The 19,312-nt window shown below is 46.8% G+C and overlaps 1 protein-coding gene across 1 annotated transcript; it reads left to right on the top strand.

Annotated features, from left to right (window-relative positions):
- Window positions 1-14: 14 nt before the first annotated feature.
- On the top strand, window positions 15-10,627 carry MRPS11 (mitochondrial ribosomal protein S11). The gene is made up of 6 exons (XM_033189101.1): window positions 15-165; window positions 294-410; window positions 5,035-5,133; window positions 7,503-7,632; window positions 9,355-9,420; window positions 10,231-10,627. The coding sequence occupies exons 1-6, from the start codon at window positions 101-103 to the stop codon at window positions 10,336-10,338; spliced, it is 585 nt and encodes a 194-aa protein (XP_033044992.1). The 5' UTR covers window positions 15-100; the 3' UTR covers window positions 10,339-10,627.
- The last annotated feature ends 8,685 nt before the right edge of the window (window positions 10,628-19,312 follow it).

Below are 19,312 nucleotides of genomic sequence, written 5' to 3'. Positions count from 1 at the left end.
TGACTTTCCCTTCTGTCTCCTCCCCGACACTCATGGTACCGGCGCCGGCGCAGCTATGACTGACGCTGCCGACGGAAGCTGACTGGGGTCAATTCAAGTCATGCAGGCTGTAAGAAACGTGGGGTCGTGGTTCTTGCGGTCCTGGACTTGGCCCCAGACAACCCGGTAACAAATGACTGTCCTCTCGAGCCCACCGCCACCTCCAGGGCTATGCTCCTACTCGTGTCCCTTGAGCCACCCGGGCCCCAGTGACCGTTAGGTCGTGGTCCTCACCGAGCTTTTCTTCCCGGCAGGGTCGTGGCCAGGACGCCAGCCCGGACAATCCACACAGACGCCCGGCAGCTCCAAGACGCTGCAGCCAAGCAGAAAGTTGAAGAGAAGGCGGCGGCTCCCAGCCACACCAGGTTCAGGTGAGCCCCACTTGGACCAGCCCTCTGGAGACCCGCAACCCCTGCCTCTTGCCCGACACCCTCCAGAGTCAGAACCAGTGAATTTTCAGCTCTGTCACTTGCTATCCGTGGGACCTTCTGCAAATAAATCTGAGCCTCAGCCTTCTCATCTAAAAATGCGGATAATGCTGAGAGAGGTGGTGAGAATCAGATGAGCCGTGGTACAGAGTAAACGTTCAGTGAACATTCGTTAAATCGATGAGTGAATGTGAGATGTCCATAACATGTATCAGCGTTCTTTCCTTCTGAGATGGAGATCTTTTCAGACTAACAACCTTCCCTGCCTCCAACACAAAATGGGGAGGTGGAGGGCGCTAGCGATGGAACAGATGCTCCTGCACATCTTACAGATGGTCCAGGGTGTGTTTTGTGCTTAGCCCTAGGAACTGGCATCTTGCTTCCCACCAGTGCCACCACCTCTGTGTGCTCTGTACACATCCACTTAACTTCACATCCATTTAGCAAACATTTACCAAGAATCTACTATGAGTGAGACACCATGCTAGGTGCCGTGAATACAGATACAAAAGATCATTCCTCCCCACAGGTAGTTCATAGTCTTTGAGGGAAGACATACATGCAAATATTTTCACCATAATTTGCTCAATAGTATAACAGAGGTAAGCATTCTTTGGAAGTATGAAAACGTAAGTGCCTAACTCCTGGCCGGGTGCAGTAGCTCATGCCTTTAATCCCAGCACTTTAGGAGACCAAGGTGGGCGAATCACTTGAGGTTGGGAGATCGAGATTAGCCTGGCCAACATGGCAAAACCCCATCTCCACTAAAAATACAAAAACTAGCCAGGCGTGATGGCTGGCACCTGTAATCCCAGCCACTCAGGAGGCTGAGGCAGGAGAATCGCATGAACCCGGGGGGCGGAGGTTGCAGTGAGTCAAGTACACACCACTGTACTCCAGCCTGGGTGACAGATTGAGACTCTGTCTCAAAAGAAAAAAACAAAAAAAAACAGAATAAGTGTCTCATTCCTGAGGAAATCAGGCAAGACCACGGAGAAAAGAACATGGAGCTCAGAAGCGAATGGGAGTTCATCTGGACAAGTTGAAGTGGGTCACTGGAGACAAAGGTAACCATCTGTGTAAAGGCATGTGGTATGAAAATCATGGTGTGTTCAGGTGTGTATGTGATGGCAGATGAGGCCAACAAGATAAGAAGGAATCAGAATGTCAAGGGTCTTGTCTGTCACACTGGAGCTTTTACACTGTCTCCACTGAAGGCAGTGAGGAGCTGCTGAAAGGATCTAAACCAAGATTCTGTTGTAGTCATTTCTTAATGCCAGGCACTGTTCAGAGTATTGGGGATATATCCCTGACCAAACAGACAAAAAGCCCTGCCCTCATAAAACTTAAATTCCAGTGGGTAGAAGACAGTAAATAGAAAACAAGTAAAATGTAGGAGTATAACGGTTGGAAAGGGGAGATGGGGGTCCAGCAGGCCTGCATAGCCACATTCTGTAGGACCTTGTCGGCCACTGTGAGGACTTCAGCTTTTACTCTGAATGAGATGGGAAGCCAATGGAAATTGCTGAATAAAGGGTTGACATGATCTTGCTGACAAGATCTTGTAAGCCCTTTGGCTGCTGTGTTGATATTAAACCATAGGAGAGCAAGAATGGAAGCTGGGAAGAGTCCTCTAAGCAGTTAGAAGACTATTGAAATAATCTAGACAAGAAATGATGGTGGCTTGAATCATGGTTATTGCCATGGAGGTATTATAAATGGTCTGACATATTTTGAAGGTAGAACAAGCAGGATTTGTTAATAATATACAGTGTGAGAAAAAGAGAGGAGCGAAGGAAGACTCCAAAATTTTTTGGGCTAAACAACTGGAAAGATGGAGTTGTCATTAAGATGGGGAAGACTGCATCTTGGATGGGGGTTGTTGAGATGCTTAATAAACATTCAAGTGGAGATACAATGTAGACCATTAGAAATGGAGCTCCAGGGCCGGGTGTGGTGGCTCACATCTATAATCCCAGCACTTTGGGAGACCGAAGCAGGCAGATCACCAGGTCAGGAGTTTGAGACCAGCCTGACCAACATGGTGAAACCCCATCTCTACTAAAAATACAAAAATTAGCCAGGTGTGGTGGCGCGAGTCTGTAATCCCAACTACCCAGGACACTGAGGCAGGAGAATCGCTTGAACCTGGGAGGTGGAGGTTGTAGTGAGCCAAGATCGTGCCACTGCACTCCAACCTCGGCGAGACTCCATCTCAAAAAAAAAAAAAAAGAAAAGAAAAGAAATGGAGTTCAAGGGACAGATTTTAGCTAGAGAGATACAGTTGGGAGACATCATAGAGATATTTAAACCATGAGATGACAAAATCATTAATAGCGTAAATGTAGATGAAGAGAAGAGGTTCAAGGATTGAACCCTGGAGCACTCTCACATTTAGAGATTTGGGAGACTAGGAAGAACCATCAGAAGAGACAAGGAACTTCCAGAGGGATAATAGGAAAACCAAGAGAGATCATTTGTTTTTTAATTTGGCTCAAAGTGGGGAGATCACTGTGTCAAATGCTGCTGATGTGATAGGTTGCTAGATCAATAACAGAATTGTGTATTGTATTTAGCAATGTGGAGTTAGTCAGATTAAAGCATTTTTGGTGGAATGGTAGGGGCTCATATCTGATTGAAATGGGTTCAGGGAGAAGAGAGGCAGAGGACAGGAAGAAACAGCAAGTATAGTCAGTACCTTAAAGTTCCTTAAGAGGGCTCTGCTCTAAGGGAATAGAGAAATGGACAGTAGCTCCCAGGAGGTGGGTTCAAGAGGTTTTGGAGGGTTGTTTTGTTATTTTTTCAGTTTGGAACATAACAATATGTTTTGCCATTGGGAGTAGTGCAGTATACAGGGGAAAAAACAAGTGATACTGGAGTGGGGACATTGTGGGAACAGTGTCCTTCAGGGGCTAATACACAAGTGGAGCACTGTAACAGGAGAGAGCACAAAGGCTGTGGGCACAGATGTTCGGTAGCGGGAGCTGGAAGAAAGTCTGATTGCTTCTATTCACCCGTGGAGGTCATCCACTCAGCAATGAGGAAGCAGGGAGTTGGAGGTTAGGGGAGACAAAAGAAGGTATAAAAGAGTCATCTAGGAGAATGGAAGGATAATTGAACTGGGGATGTGCTGTACTATTGCCAGGCAGTTCTAATCACTTATAAGGTCAAACCCACAGGAAAGAATATACTTGTAACCTTGAATACCAGTGTGTTTTTGTTTTGCCTTTTAAAATACCTCTAGAAAAGCAGGTAGGGCTGGGGTGAGAGTAACCCTCAGATTATAATATAATTTCTAAAATGGAATCTATTGTATTTCAAGTGGCTGTGGTGGGTACAAACATGAATCTGATTTATGTGTGTAGGCCTAGTGGAACAGCAAGTTTATTTCCAGCTCCATTGCTGAAGGACGGTTGTGTGTGTTCAAATTTTTAAAATCACAGCTTCGGGAGGCTGAGGCAGGAGAATGACGTAAACCCGGGAGGCGGAGCTTGCAGTGAGCTGAGATCCAGCCCAGGCGACAGAGCGAGACTCCGTCTCAAAAAAAAAAAAAAAAAAAAAAATCACAGCTTGGTGAGGAAAGCTCTAGACTGAGACAGATCTCCTAGGTCCAAGACTTGGCTTCTCTTACTAACCCTATTTCCCTATTGGTACCTAATTTTTGCCATCTGAAAATAAAGAGTACTTTAGCTAGAAATAGCCAGAAAACAGCTTGGACTAAGACAGTGGAAGATCTTGAACGCAAGACAATGTGTTCACATCTGATTCTATTGGGACATTTGAAACATAGATTTCCAGACCCCAATCAGAAGTCCAGGGTGAAGCTTAAACATCTGTATGCTTCACAGCTGACTGATGTTCAGCCTGCATTGAAAACCACTGGTCTAGGGTAGAGATTGGCAAACTGGTTCACTGGGCAAATCTGGCCAGTTGCCTGTTTTTCTAAGTAAAGTTTTATTGGAACACAGCCTATTAATTTACTGTTGTCTATACCTGTTTTTGGGATATAGTGGAAGAGTTCAGTAATTGGGACAGAGACCTGTTGGCCCGCAAAGCCTAATATATTTACTATCTGGCCCTTTACAGAAAAAGTTTGCTGTCCTTTATCCCAGGGGATTCTGGATTTTTTTTAATGGTAATGATATGAGTATTATTTTTGTCTCATTTTTTATAAAGTAGAGTCCAGATATTGTCTATGGTTGATGAAACAAGAAACAGGTTTGACTGTATTTTTTAAATTGTGAGAAGAGGAACCTACAAAAGATCTGAAAATAACGATATGGGTATACTAGCAGGGACAAGGAAGATGGGGAGTATGAATTAAAATATCTTCTCATAGCAGAAAGTCCCTAGATGTGTCTGAAGTCAACAAGTCAAGAAACAGCCTCACAAGCACAGTAGTCACAGATGAAGTGGTGGCACCAGAAGGACTGAAAAGGAATGGTGGGGGCAGCCACTTCAGAAGCAGCAGAGGGCAGAGAGCTGTTGTTTTTTAACCATGTGTTGTATTTCTTTGACTTTTAAAAAGTTGAGACAATTTTAAATAAAATCTTTCTTCTAATTGCAGCATTTACCCTCCCATTCCAGGAGAGGAGAGCTCTCTGAGGTGGGCGGGAAAGAAATTTGAGGAGATCCCAATCGCACACATTAAAGCATCCTACAACAAGTAAGTGGGAAGGGAAACACTGGGCCATTCTAGCATGAGATTCTTTCTGCTTCAAAGGGAAAGTCAAGCTTGGCCCTGAATACCCTGGGGTAGAAGTGAGGGTGCTAAGTGCTGCATGAGGGCACCAGTGTACAGCAGCATCTTCCTCCTCATTTGAGGAACCACCTGCTGTCTTTACAAAGCTTATTCAGTTTCGTCAAAATGTGAAATAGGGTGGGCATTTCCTAGTTACAAGATTTCTTTGCTTTCCTTGAGAATAGTTTTGCTCAATAGTTGGAAGAAGTGTATTAGGGGCATATGGTCCCACCATGAAGGTGTTTATTAAGTGTTGCTGATAGGGAATGGATGATATATAAATTAAAAGAAATATGATTCAAGATATTAATATGATTTATTAATACACTAACCAGAATCTAAACGTGTAAATAGATATTGTCCTTACTGTGGGCCACTGTGCACTGGCCTCCGCCTTGTAGAGCTAAATGTGGATGGTGAGTTTAAAGTGACAAGACTAGTGTTCTTGTGTGGCTTACGGACGGGGACAGTGCCAAGGGAATTCCTAAACATATGCTGGCAACAGAAGCATTTCTGGTATTAGTGACAACTTTGCAGGTTGGCCCCCACTTGGAAATGAGATCAGTATTTGGTCACAGCCAACCCACCCAGCAATTTAGAGACCAGCACAAGAGACTAGAGTCATGGGCTAAATTGTGTGGCACAGATGAAATGCTCTAGGATTCATTTCAGCATTTGTCAGATAAACGTAAAGTGACAGCAACTGGATTTCCTTTTTTTCCCCCTTTCAGGCTAATAAGGACATAGGCTAACTCTGCATTTAAGTGTCTATGGTCTACTCTGTACAGCACTGTTTAGGCTGTCACAGAGACAAGCAATTATGCATCTATTCAGTATGGAAAACTCTAGAAACTCTGGTAGGGGGAATGGCAGAGCCATAGCCAGGATAACAAGCGGATGACCCAAGCTCAGGGCTGACTCCAGCGGGCCTCCCCTTTAGTCACTTCTCCTGCCTCCTTCTGTGAGCTCTCAGAGCTCTCCAGACCAGAAATAGGATGATGATGACTAAAGGGGAAATCGAAAGCATATCTGAGGATTTCTTAAGGCATAATCTTAATTGTATTAATAAGTTAACTTATTAGAGACGATTAGGAAAAAGGTGTGGGTGGATGCAGTGGCTCACACCTATAATCCCAGCTTTGGGAGGATCACTTGAGGCCAGGAATTTAAGACCAGCCTGGGGAACATAGTGAGACCCAGTCTCTACAAAAATACAAAAATTAGCTGGGCGTGGTGACATGCACCTGTAGTCCCAGCTACTCGGGAGGCTGAGGTGGGAGGATGGCTTGAGCCCAGGAGTTGGAGGCTGCAGTGACCTGTGATCATGCCACTACACTTCCAGCCTGGGCAACAGAGTGAGACCCTGTCTCACAAAAAAAATTTAAAAAAAGAGAAAAGTTTTACTTGTTTAAAATAATTTTTGATCATGAAATACAGTGTCATAAGCATCAAAAGTATCCAATATGAGGCCGGGCACAGTGGCTCATGCCTGTAATCCCAGCACTTTGGGAGGCCAAGGCGGGGAGATCACCTAAGGTCGGGAGTTCAAGACCGGTCTGACCAACATGGAGAAACCCTGTCTCTACTAAAAATACAAAATTAGCCGGGTGTGGTGGCGCATGCCTGTAATCCCAGCTACTCTGGAGGCTGAGGCAGAAGAATCGCTTGAACCCGGGAGGCAGAGGTTGCTGTGAGCCAAGATCATGCCATTGCACTCCAGCCTGGGCAACAAGAGCAAAATTCCGTCTCAAAAAAAAAAAAAAAGCATCCAATATGGTAATGTTGCTAATATTTTTTTAAGAGTCCTTTTAGAGCTATACACTGAAATATTTACAGACGAAACGATAGGTCTGGGATTTGCTTCAAAATAATCCATTGGTGAGGGGAGTGGGGTGGGAACAAGGTTTATAAATGAAACTGAATTGGATATGAGTTGACAATTGAAGCTGGTTGATGGGTCCATCAGATTTCATATGTTTTTCTCTTCACTTTTGTGTATATTTAAAACTTTCCCCAATAAAGTCATTTTCTGGGTGATGCTTATAACTACTCTCAGATTATGGAGCGCCCTTTAGATTATGTGACTTACCAGTTTTCAGTCAGGTTTAGGGGAGAATTCTGACCTTTCCTGATACTTCTTGTAGGAGTTCAAAACATGTTCATCTGATAAGCTCAAAGTAGAAGCAACTGAATTCCTTTTTCTTTCTCACCCAGGCTTCTAGGGGCATAGATTAGCTCTCTCTTATTTCCCTAAAGAAGAGTTGTATCCTGTGTGTTTCTTCTGCTTTTCTCAGCACACAGATCCAGGTAGTCTCTGCCAGTAATGAGCCCCTTGCCCGTGCTTCCTGTGGCACAGAGGGATTTAAGAATGCCAAGAAGGGCACAGGCATCGCAGCACAGACAGCAGGCATAGCCGCAGCGGCGGTAAGTGTGTGTTCCTTCGGCTTCCCTCTGTAGTGTGTGTTTGCTTTCTGCATAGCTCATCACTGAGTGGAGAATCCTCATTATACTACCCATTCAGAAGCAAGGGTTTGTCATGGCAGCTTAGATGCCCTGACATTGGGGCACTGGTTTGAAAAGGTTTATGTGAAAGACTCCTCTTTTTTCTTTCTCTCAGCTTCATTAGAGGTGAAGCCCCTATTCGTTCATTCTAGGATGTAAGAGCCAAGATACCAAAGGCTTGAGAACCAAAGACCCCTCAATTTAAAAACCATTAGCCAGGTGGGGTGGCACCTGCCTGTAGTTCCAGCTACTTGGGAGGCTGAGGCTGGGTGGCTTGAGCCCAAGAGCTTGAGGCTGCAGTGAGCTATGATCTCACCCTGGGCAACAGAGAGACCCTATCTCCAAAAAAAAATTAAAAATAGGCCGGGCGCGGTGGCTCACAGTTGTAATCCCAGCACTTTGGGAGGCCAAGGCAGGCGAAGAGATCGAGACCATCCTGGCCAACATGGTGAAACCCCGTCTCTACTAAAAATAGAAAAATTAGCTGGATATGGTGGTGCGCGCCTGTAGTCGCAGGTACTCAGGAGGCTGAGAATCACTTGAACCCGGGAAGCGGAGGTTGCAGTGAGTCGAGATCACGCCACTATACTCCAGCCTGGTGACAGCCAGACTCCATCTCAAGAAAAAAAATAAAAATAAAGACCCATGGTTTGGGGTTGGGGGAGATACGATAGTCTATTTGGAGAGGATATAGTATCGTGAGGACTCATACGATACCAGTTCCAGTATGAACTGTTGTAGACCTTTTTTAGAAGCAAATTGGCAAGGTGCTGCTATTGGTATAGTTATTGAGCATCTACATGTGCCAGACACTTTACATTTATTATCTTGAATCTTCAAAGACCCTCAGAATTACCCACATTTTCATAAGCCATTTGAGATTCAGAGTGTGTGACTTGCCCAGAGCCATGCACCGATTCAGTTCACTCATCGGAACCCAGATTGGTCTGGGACCAAAGCCTGCACAATTTCTACTATAGCACAGGCCTTACAAATGTTCAGACTGCCAAACCAGATGTATTTCCTGAAGGAAAACCTTGACCTTCAAACAAGGCAAGGCACCCCAAAATATTGATTGCATGTACTATCATCAGAAATCAAAATGCTGTAAATGCCCAACCATGGACGGATCATATACTATGAAAAGAAGTACGTCAGTGTTCACAGTGGCTTCTGCATGGTGGGTCATGAGTGAGTTCTGTGTATTTTCCCATTTTTTTAATGAACTTCCTTTATTATCAAGAAAGAAAATTTCAACTATAACTACTTAGAGATTTTAAACAATACTTTTGAAGTGGGTATTTAGGTTCAGCCTTGAAGCCTAGGGTGGTGCCTCATGGTCTGAAATTCTGCATGTGCCCACCTGAGAAAAACCTGAGCAATATTTAGAAATCTCCATTAGGTGGCAGTGCTGTCCTAGGCTAAACAGATCACAGTCACGTGAATTCTGCAACCTGCCAAATTCTGTATTCTCTGCTGGCGCTCGTCCTCCACTATAGCCATCTTTCCTTTGCCTCCCTGTTTACTTCTCTGGGTGCCCTTTCCCTGAGCTCATACCCCCCCTTGCTCTAGGAGGCAGTAACAAGAGATTTGGATGCAGTAGTTCTCTCTCCGGGGCACTAACCACTCATTGCTTCTCTGCAGAAAGCTACACAAAAGGGTGTGACCCATATCCGAGTTGTGGTGAAAGGCCTGGGGCCAGGACGCTTGGTAAGCTACAGTGATTTCCGTAGTGTGTGTGCCTCCTAGTAAGTGAGAATCTGGGGCTTGAGAGCAGAGTACAGAGAGATTAGAAAACACCCTTTAGTGGATTTCCATGTTTGCTTGAAGTTCCCGTCTGTTGTTTCTATAATCGACTAAGCCCCTCAGAGCAAGCCTAGATCACTTAGTATAATTCATCAGACACTCACTGAGTGCCTGCTGTGTGCCACGCACTGGGAATTTGAAGGTGGTTCCTGGGGGAACTGTCACAAATGCCTCAGGACAGACTGGCGAGTGCAGTGGTAAAGCATGTGCCAGAGTGCTGGGAGCCCATCAGGGGATCCTGTACCTAGCAAGGATAATCTTTCCTGATGATCGTTAGCACAGATAATCTTTAGCTTCCTCAAAGAGGTGACATCTCTCTGACTTTGCAGGAATAATGAGGTATTAGGGAGGTGGAGGCACAGCGGGTGGTGGGGGACATTGCAGGCAGAGAAAACTGCCTAAGTAAGCTACAGAAGTATGATACCCAAGGTGTGCCAAGATCTACAGGAAGTCTTTGTTCAGACTGTAAAGCACAACGTGGAAAGTGGTGGGTATGATTTGAGAGGGGGACAGTGAAAACCTGGCTAAAGGGTTTGGGTGGAGACGTTTGTGAGAGTAGAATAGGATTGGGATTATAGGTATCAAAGCCAGTGGGCATCTCACCCCTCCCTTCCCTTCTCTACCTGACCCTGTCCCTCTCCGAACCCTGCCTGGAAACACTGGATCATCATTTCTGGGACCATGCCATTCTACTTTTCTTTCTGCTCCTTCCAGTCTGCCATCCACGGACTGACCATGGGGGGCCTGGAAGTGATCTCAATCACAGACAACACCCCAATCCCGCACAACGGCTGCCGCCCCAGGAAGGCTCGGAGGCTGTAATGGGAAGGAAGCCTGCACTTGGACCTGACCTCAAGACTCAGCTCCAGTGGGACCTTGTAAAATGCTCCCTGTCAGAGCTCTCTCCAGAATATGCTTGTTAGAGATCCTTCAAACAGTAAGGGAGAGCTTTGCCTCCTTACACAGTGGCCTTTGCTTGCATCTCCAGCTGGAGATGGGTGTGCCCAGAAGTAAGCTTTGCATCTCTTACAAGAGGGGAGCTACAGGGGCAGCCGTGGCCTAGGCCCAGCCTCTGCTCAGAGAAAATAAATATCTGTACCATCTGTCGTAATTTTGAGATTTTTGTTTCAGAGTTACATAATTCCTACTTCCTCCTGAAAAAGAGAGTGTGATTAGAGGTGAGACCTTGGATGAAAGGGTTAAAATGTAAATGTGAGTTGCTATTTACCAGACACCTTTGGTTTCAGATATTTCTTTTCTAGCCCCTTACCCAAGATTTCCAGAGCTAATCCTAGTAACTTTTCTTATTAATGACTTGTAATTTGGCCCAGATTGAGAGCTTTTTGCCACCTACCTCTGGATTCTGATAGATTTCACCATTATGGGCATGTTTAAAGTTAGCCCTAAACACAGGATTTTCTACAAGTGGACAGTCAGACTCCCCACACTAAAATGGCAGTCATCGTTTACACTCCATGGGCTTCAGCAGTCCCAGCACTAACAAGAGAGTGCCCTAAAAGCGGGGAGGGTAGAGTTGTGTAAAACATGATTCTTGGCCAGGAGCGGTGGCTCACACCTGTAACCCCAGCACTTTGGGAGGCCAAGGCGGGTGAATCACTTGAGTCCAGTTTGAGACCAGCCTGGGCAACATAGTGAAGCCCCATCTCTACCAAAAAATACAAAAATTAACCAGGCATGGTGGCGTGTGCCTGTAATCCCAGCTACTCTGGAGGCTGAGGCATGAAAATCGCTTGAACCCAGTAGGAGGAGGCTGCAGTGAGCTGACATCGTGCCACTGCACTCAAGCCCAGGTGACAGCGAGACTCTGTCTCAAAAAAAAAAAAAAAAAACCTGATGATTCTCTAGAAAATAGGGTGGATGGCAGGATGGGCTTGAGTAGAGCCTAAATCTAGAAGTGCAGAAAGCAAGTTGATAAGGAACCTGGGTAGTGCTGGCAGTGGGGCGCAACTCAGGACCCCCAGGCAGGACTGACTGCTCCTCTGCTGGGGCGCTAGGGTTCCTGGATACGGCACAGAAGCCAAAGGAGGGGGCTCTAGAGACACGACCAGAGAGGCCCCTCTTCCACAGGCAGGGAAGACCAAAGGTAAGAGTATCACCAGAAGCTGAGAAGGAGTGGTCAAGTACGCAAAAGCACTGTTCCTCCCAGATGAGTGCAGGAAGGGCCTGCTGACCAGAAGGGGAAGGCACTGTGGGGTTTTACTTCTGTGTCCAGCCAGCTAAGCACTGTGATCTGCCTGAACTCAGTATAGGAAAAGACACAGATGCCCCTTAAATAGGCAAGAGGCTGTGTTAGGGCAAAGAAAGGAGGAAGATCATGAACCAAGACCTGAATTTAGAAGGAAAAATGCCTCCCTACTGCCTTCTCTTTAATCTTTAGCAGGACCTATGAAGGTCATCTTGTGACCAGTGACCAAAGAAGCCCAACCGGAGGCTTCTTGGATCAAAGCCACTGTTGGAAGGAATTAGACCGTTTCACCACAAAACTACGTATAAACACAATGCATAAAAACATGGTGCGTTTGAAAATTGCACTTTGTGCCGGGCGCGGTGGCTCACGCCTGTAATCCCAGCACTTTGGGAGGCCAAGGCGGGTGGATCATGAGGTCAGGAGTTCAAGACCAGCCTGGCCAACATGGTGAAACCCCATCTCTACTAAAAATACAAAAATTAGCTGGGCATGGTGCCTATAATCCCAGTTACTTGGGAGGCTGAGGCAGGAGAATCGCTTAAACCCAGAAGGCGGAGGTTGCAGTGAGCCAAGACTGCGCCACTGCACTCCAGCCTGGCAACAGAGCAAGACTCCATCTCAAAAAAATTAAAAAATAAAAATTACACTTTGTGATTTGATACGGTTTGGTGGACAGAGGGCCCATAGCAATCAGACAGTTCATCAGTCAGGGCCTGAGCAGGAAAAGCTCACAAGATTTAAGAGAAAAGCTCAATGAAAGCTCTTTGCAGAGGCGTGGGCAAGGTTAAGGAAATAAGGTGGAGTACAAAGCAGCTGCCACCCTAGGCTAGAAGAGGCAGGGGAAGAACAGTTCCTAGAACCTGGCAGGAGCTGCCACAGCAGCAGAGTACAGCTCTGCCAAAACCATGGCCTGAGGGAGAGGGAAGAAATGCCTGACTGTTCCCACCCTATAGTCCCTTGCTGGGGTCCCCCTTGGCTGATCCCAAAAGGAAGGGAACTCAGTGTTGTGGTACTTGGAGGCTCAGCCTCCCAGGCTGCAGAGTGATCTGGAGGGGCACCTGGAGGATAGCAAGCACAGGAGGCTTCTGTGGCTCCTAAAAGTTCTCCATACACCATAGGTTTTTATTTTGGTTTTGGTTTTTGAGTCTCGCTCTGTCACCCAGGCTGGATTGCAGTGGTACAACCATGGCTCACTGCAGTCTCAAACTTCTGGGCTCAAGCGATCCTCCAGCTTCAGCCTCCTGAGTATCTGGGACTACAGGCACATGCTACCACACCCAGATAATTTTTGTATTTTTTGTAGAGACAGTGTCTTGCCATGTCGCCCAGGCTGGTCTTGAACTCCTGGTCTCAAGCAATCCTCCCACCTCGGTCTCCCAAAGTGCTGGGATAACAGGCGTGAGCCACTGCACCTGATCCACACACCATTGTTTCAAAAATGTCATTTTACTCACACGAGGGCTTTGGAAAGGAAGATCCTGCCCAGCAGAGCCTACATGCGCAGACAGGACAGAGGACCCTTAAGGATCAATGGTTCTTGGGCCCGGAGGAAATGGATGTCTGGCGCGACCCCAGGACCAACAAGGGAGGCCACCTTGTTGACTGTGCACTAGAAAATGCACGTTCCTTTATTGTGAGCTCTCAGTGCACAGTGTTGTTTCCAGGCTCTGATAGGCCAATAAAGCTGGTGCTGTCTTAAACTGTACTGTCTCTTAATCACTTGTCTTGGCCTCTAAAAGACTGACCCTCCCACCCCTGTGAGAGAAAAAGACACCTTCACCGAACGCTGACCAATCTAGGCGGTGATTATTTACCTAAAATGCCGGACTGCCCTGTCCCTGCTGCCGCAGCCCCTCTCAGCAGCAGGTCTCTCCTTCCTGAGGAAACAGGTGGAATGTGTGCTTGCACTTCCCACAGGTGGAAAGATGCAAAGCCCACCATGTGGGTCCCAAGTATTTGTACAAGCAGGGTGTTGGTATCAGCTTGTGTGACACACTTTGTTGTCTTCTGGCAGCACAGCCTCAGATTATTGCTATGGGTGCATCTGCAGTTTTGCTTCTAAAGCTGGCTGCACAGGACTGGCTACATAAGGAAAGCCTATCCTCCTACACCAGCAAAAAAAATGCAATTTCTTTCCTTTCAGCATAGACGTGATGTTTTCACATCTTTCTGCCAAGGCTATCACCTGACAACGAGATGTACGGTCACTGCCAAAATAAGCCTGTTTACCACTAGAGTCCCTGAATGCTAGCAGAATTTCACTGGCACCTTGGGAGAAAGCATTTCCCAACTGTATTTGCCTGCAACCTGGCTCTGACATGTCTCTTTAAAAAAAAAAAAAATGCATATATACCTTACTGCTGGGCTTTACTCTTTTTCTCTACTCATTTTCTTCTGTTCTGGAAAGACACATTGCTTTTTAAATCTGAGTACTATCAGCCCAAGGTGATGAAGCTATCTCTTGCCAAAGCAGAAATTATCCAATCACCAAATTAAGCCAACATGAGCTAGCCACAAACATGGAGGCCGGGCACTGGGAGAACGGAGCTGGAGCTGTCCATACTCTGGAGCTCACACTCTGAGGAGGCAGGACAGGTATGTGGCTGAGTTAGAATGGAGTTCCATAAAAGAGGCACAAATGGTATTGGCGTTGGAGTGAAAGACCCATCCCCTCAGCTTCAGGGCCAGAAGGGAAGTCTTTGTGGAGGAGAAGGCGTGCAAGAAGAACCATGGGCGAATGAGCATCCTCAGGAGCTCAGAACACATGCAAGGCTGAGGGGTGAGAGGTCATCAGGTTCCCGGTTCCCACTGAGTTGGCATGGTGGGTCACGCAGTTTGAACTGGATAGGGAGACTGGATGGAGAGAATAGCTTACCAGAGGATTACAGGGAAAGGAAGGGGTCATTAAAACTTGCAGTCAGGCCAGGCACAGTGGCTCACGTCTGTGATCCCAACACTTTGGGAGGCCGAGGCAGGCAGATCACCTGAGGTCGAGAGTTCGAGACCAATATGACCAACATGGAGAAAACCCATCTCTGCTAAAAATACAAAAAATTAGCCGGTCATGGTGGCAGGTGCCTGTAATCCCAGCTACTCGGGAGGCTGAGGCAGGAGAATCGCTTGAACCGAGAAGGCAGAGGTTGCAGTAAGCTGAGATCGTACCATTGCACTCCAGCCTGGGCAACAAGAGTGAAACTGGGTCTCAAAAAAGAAAAAAAACTTGCAGTCACACCAAGGATAAAGAGCAGGCTCCACAGATGGGATGGACAAAGGGAGGTGGGTGTGTAGACAGCTGCGGTCAACAGGAACTTCAGAGTTAGAGATTCAAGAGAGAGCTCATTCACAGGAGAGGAAGTGAGGCACATGGGTGTCTAAAATAGTCGAACTATAAGTCACTGAGGTTTAAGTCAAGTAGTTATGTGGACAAAGAAACTTACCTTGATGCTGAAGCCTAGAAGAGCATGTCAGGGAAAAGGATAGAGAAGTCTATGAGGTTCAAAGTCCCTAAACAAGGTGGAGTGGCCCATAGTGTAGGAAGCAGACCAGGAGTTCAGGAAGGCGGAAGTAATAGATTGTACGCACTTCAAAAGAGCAGGGCTGTCAAATGGGGGTGGTGGAACAATATCCCTGGAGGCGCTGAGGAGGTGGGAGCATGCTGACACCTATCCCTGTCCACTGGGTGGGAGGTAGGGAGGGAGTGCCCAGTGCTGGGGAAATGAAGGTGATGAGATGCTGTGTTTCCTCAGTAGACTGAAGGTGTAGGGACCATGGTGGGAAGGGAGGGGCGATGAAAGTGCAGCAGCAGTGGACACAGGTGCCCAGAGCGTGGAGAATCAGAAGAGCCTCTGGGGGCCAGAGCCCCACAGGAGCCAGAAAGTGGATTCGAATCTGTCTAATACCCATTATCTACTCTGCTTCCACCCTGACTTTATAACAGAAGAATTTCAAAAGCTCAAAAACTGAAATGATATTTAATCTTACTAGTAATCAAGGACATAGAAGCTAAATGCCTTAGCATCATTCCCCAAATGTAGAGATGCCAATCAATGCCATAGCGGGATGAGACAACCCAGGAAAACTGTAGAGTAAGGAAAAGAAGATGGCCAAGATCATAAATGCAAGTAGGAGAGACTGTGAAGGAGGCAGGACAAAGGGCTTAGTCGGAGTGCAGGTTGCTGTCCAGAAGTCTGATAGGAACTCTACCAGATGAGGTGCCCCTTAGGTTTAGCCACGTGGAGGTCATGATTCACCAAAGGGAGGAGGGTCAGAGACAGTGGGAGGTGAAGAAACAGAGATTGGGCCAAGGGTGCTGAATTTTCTGGTAAAGGCTGTCTCGTGGTGATGGAAAATAAATGGGATCAGCAGTTTGCCCTGCACCATGATGAATCAAGAGTCGGAGTATGCAGAGGAGACGAGAAGAGGCTTAGAGCTATAGTGAAGCAGACTTCAGCCAGATGGCTATCTCCCCTCTGAGGGAGATAGCAGTGTGGGACCCCAGGGACAGGCATGCCCATTGTAAATTGGGAACGGCAGTGTCTGATGCGAGCAACGTGAGCACCGACAATGGAAACAAAATGTCCTTGGAATCAGTACACAGGGAATGTTTCGTGTTCTTTCCAACATTCTACACCAATTGTTCTGTAACAAAAGAGCGTGTGCTCTCTCGCAGCTCTTACTGGGGGAAGGTAAATACCTAGAGCCTCTTCAGAGGGAAATTTGGCAATATCTGTCAACACAAGATGCAAAGACCTGTGGCTTCGTAATTCCCTTCTAGGAATGTACCACATAGAGCCAGCATCACTGTCCACTAGAACTGCTTGCACAACAGAAATGCCCTATATCTTCCCTGCCAGAATGGTAGCCACTAGTCCCACATGGCTCTTAAAATGTGACCAGGAACTGCGTTTTAAATTCTATTTAATTTGAATTAATTTACTTTGAAATAGCCACATGTGGCCAGTGAGTATGGGACCACAAAGCTATGGATATTCTTTCCCATGTGTACCAAGTAGGCAAAGATATTTCTGAAGGTACTGTAAAAGATTGGAACCTAAATGTCCATCAATAGGGGGCTAAATTACAATACAGTACATCCGTATAATGGAATGTTAGCCCTGAAACACGCGAAGATGCTTGCTAAGTGAAAAACGAGTGGGGGCAGAACACTGTGCATAGTATAGTTGCTAATTTTTGTAGAAAAGGAGAAAAGATGTGTACATACATGTTTGTGTATGCATTGAGTATCTGGAAAGACATACCCCAAACTGGCAGTATGCTCAGCTCCAAGGAGGGAAACTGGGTGACAGAGTAGCAGGTGGAAAGCAGACTCAACTCTTTACCTTCTTCATCTTTAGAAGTAGCTGCCATATTGATGTCATTCAGATTCATTAATGAACCAATTAAAATAAAAATAAAGAACTGTTTTTCAAAAAATGTATAGATGCTGCAGTCAGGCATTACATAAACTATCTGCTGAAATGTGCACATACTATTTTTAGTATATATTTGGACACACATGGACCCTGTAACACTCCCCATCTCCATTGTTGGTCCAGTATTTGGGGGAAGATATCTGATTTGGCTCTCAAATTTGTTCTCGTAATTAATCTGGCTTCTCCCCACTGCCCACCCAGGTTCAAATCAAACTATGCACATGCTCCCAAATTAGCATAACAACTCTTGCCAGAAAAGTCAGCCTCAGTGTCATTATTGCTTGGCTGGGAGGAGGAGGCAGAGAGAGCAGGGCGATCTGTTTCCATAGTGCCCTGTGGCAGCTTAACCGCCTAGGATTTGCGTAATCCCCTTGAACTAAAAAGAAATGTCAACTGAGGGGCAGCGTGGTGTCACAGGGGGCCCTGGCTGGGAGGACACCTGTTGTCTAGACCCAGCTTGAGAACAGACTCAGCATGCAGGCTGTCAGGCCACACTCCCTCCCCAACACCAGACCTCAGTTTCTCCCTCAGGACCATGAGGGGGTTGAGTGGGACGCAGCTCCAGCATCTAAGGAGCCTACAGCTCCTTCGTGGCTGGAAAGAAAGCCTGGATCCTGACTCACTAAGCTGCTCTGAGGGAGAGCCTCAGGGATGCTACACAAGCCAGATTCTATGCCCCTGGAAATCCAATTAGTTCTCCCCTGGACTCTAGGCCAGGCCTGCTCCCTGCCCATGGTCCCCACCTGCCGCCCTACTCAGTTGCCCATTCCTTGTAGCCTGCTGGGCTGAGAAGAGCTTAGGCTTTGGAGTCACAAAGACCAGGGTTTGAATCTCAACTCTACTGTGTGACCTTGGAGAAATGGCTGCATCTCTCTGAGCCTCAGCTACTCCTACCTCCACAGGACTGGCAGGGGGATTTGTAAGGCAACTGTGTACTCTGCTCGGGCACAGCGAGTGTCATCCAGGCTGGCCCTGCCTTTCCTGCCCTGCCCTCCCGATCCTCACACTGCTAAGGTGGCAGCTTCCATCCTCACAGGGCCTTGGCTGATTCTGTGGGCCCTGGTGGGGAGCACCGTGGTGAATGCAGATGTATGCCCATCTTGTTGCTGCTGTTATAATTATTAATTATTTTCAAATATTTTTCCTGTAATTTTAATCAGAAAAGCTGTGGGAGCCAATCACCCATCTTCCTACTTCCTTAAATTCATCCAACTGTAGATAAAGCCCAATTGTTTAAAAAAAAAAATTGCAGCCAAAAATGAAATGAAATGAAAACGCCAAATGATTGGAAAGTCTATCCCTCGAGTCTTTCTTCCCTCCCTCCTTCCTCAAGCATCTATCAACACTCAGATTCAGGACGTCTAAGCCCTGGTAACTGGCCTGAGCAGCCTAGGAGGCTAGCTGGGGAGACAAATTCAGAAAAAGTCCATTGTGACACCACCTGGTGCTACCACAGAACAGGGACACCTGTGAGTGAGTGAGACAGAGAGAGCGCGCGCCCTAGAGTGTGTGTGTGTGATGGTGGTGATGAGAAGATGAATCAAGGAACACTTCCTAGAGGAGGTGACACAAGCTCAAAATCAGAGTAAGAGTTAGGAGGCAACTATGGGTGATGAGGGGTGATGGGGGAGTTTGCAGCAAAGAAGATGGCATGAACAAAGGGTAGAGCGCAAGCGATCCTCCTTCCTGACCTCCCAAAGTACTGGGATTACAGGTATGAGCCATCAGGCCCAGCCTTAAATTAAAGATCTTGAAAGCCAGGCACAGTGGTGCATGCCTGTAGTCCCAGCTGCTCAGGAGGCCAACACAGGTGAATCACTTGAGCCCAGAAGTTCGAGTACAGCCTGGGCAACATAGCATGACCCCCATCTCTTAAAAAAAAAGAAAAAGAAATATGAGGGCTCTTGAGATGGGGAGATTATCCTGGATGATCTGGTGGGTCCAGGTATCCTTGTAAAATGGAGCCAGAAGATTTGACTACACAGACAGAAGAAAGGCCATGTGACCACAGAGGCAGAGACTGGAGAGATTCAGCCATAGGCCAAGAACTGCCAGCATCCACCAGAAGCTGGAAGGGGCAAGAACAGATTCTTCCTGAAACTGTGATGGTTCATTGCCCAATGTGCACAGCAAGTCAATAGGCCAAGACACCAGG

The sequence above is a fragment of the Trachypithecus francoisi genome, unplaced genomic scaffold (assembly GCF_009764315.1).
Source record: "Trachypithecus francoisi isolate TF-2019V2 unplaced genomic scaffold, Tfra_2.0 Lachesis_group3, whole genome shotgun sequence".
NCBI lineage: Eukaryota > Metazoa > Chordata > Mammalia > Primates > Cercopithecidae > Trachypithecus > Trachypithecus francoisi.
This window is presented reverse-complemented; position numbering and strand designations above follow the sequence as displayed.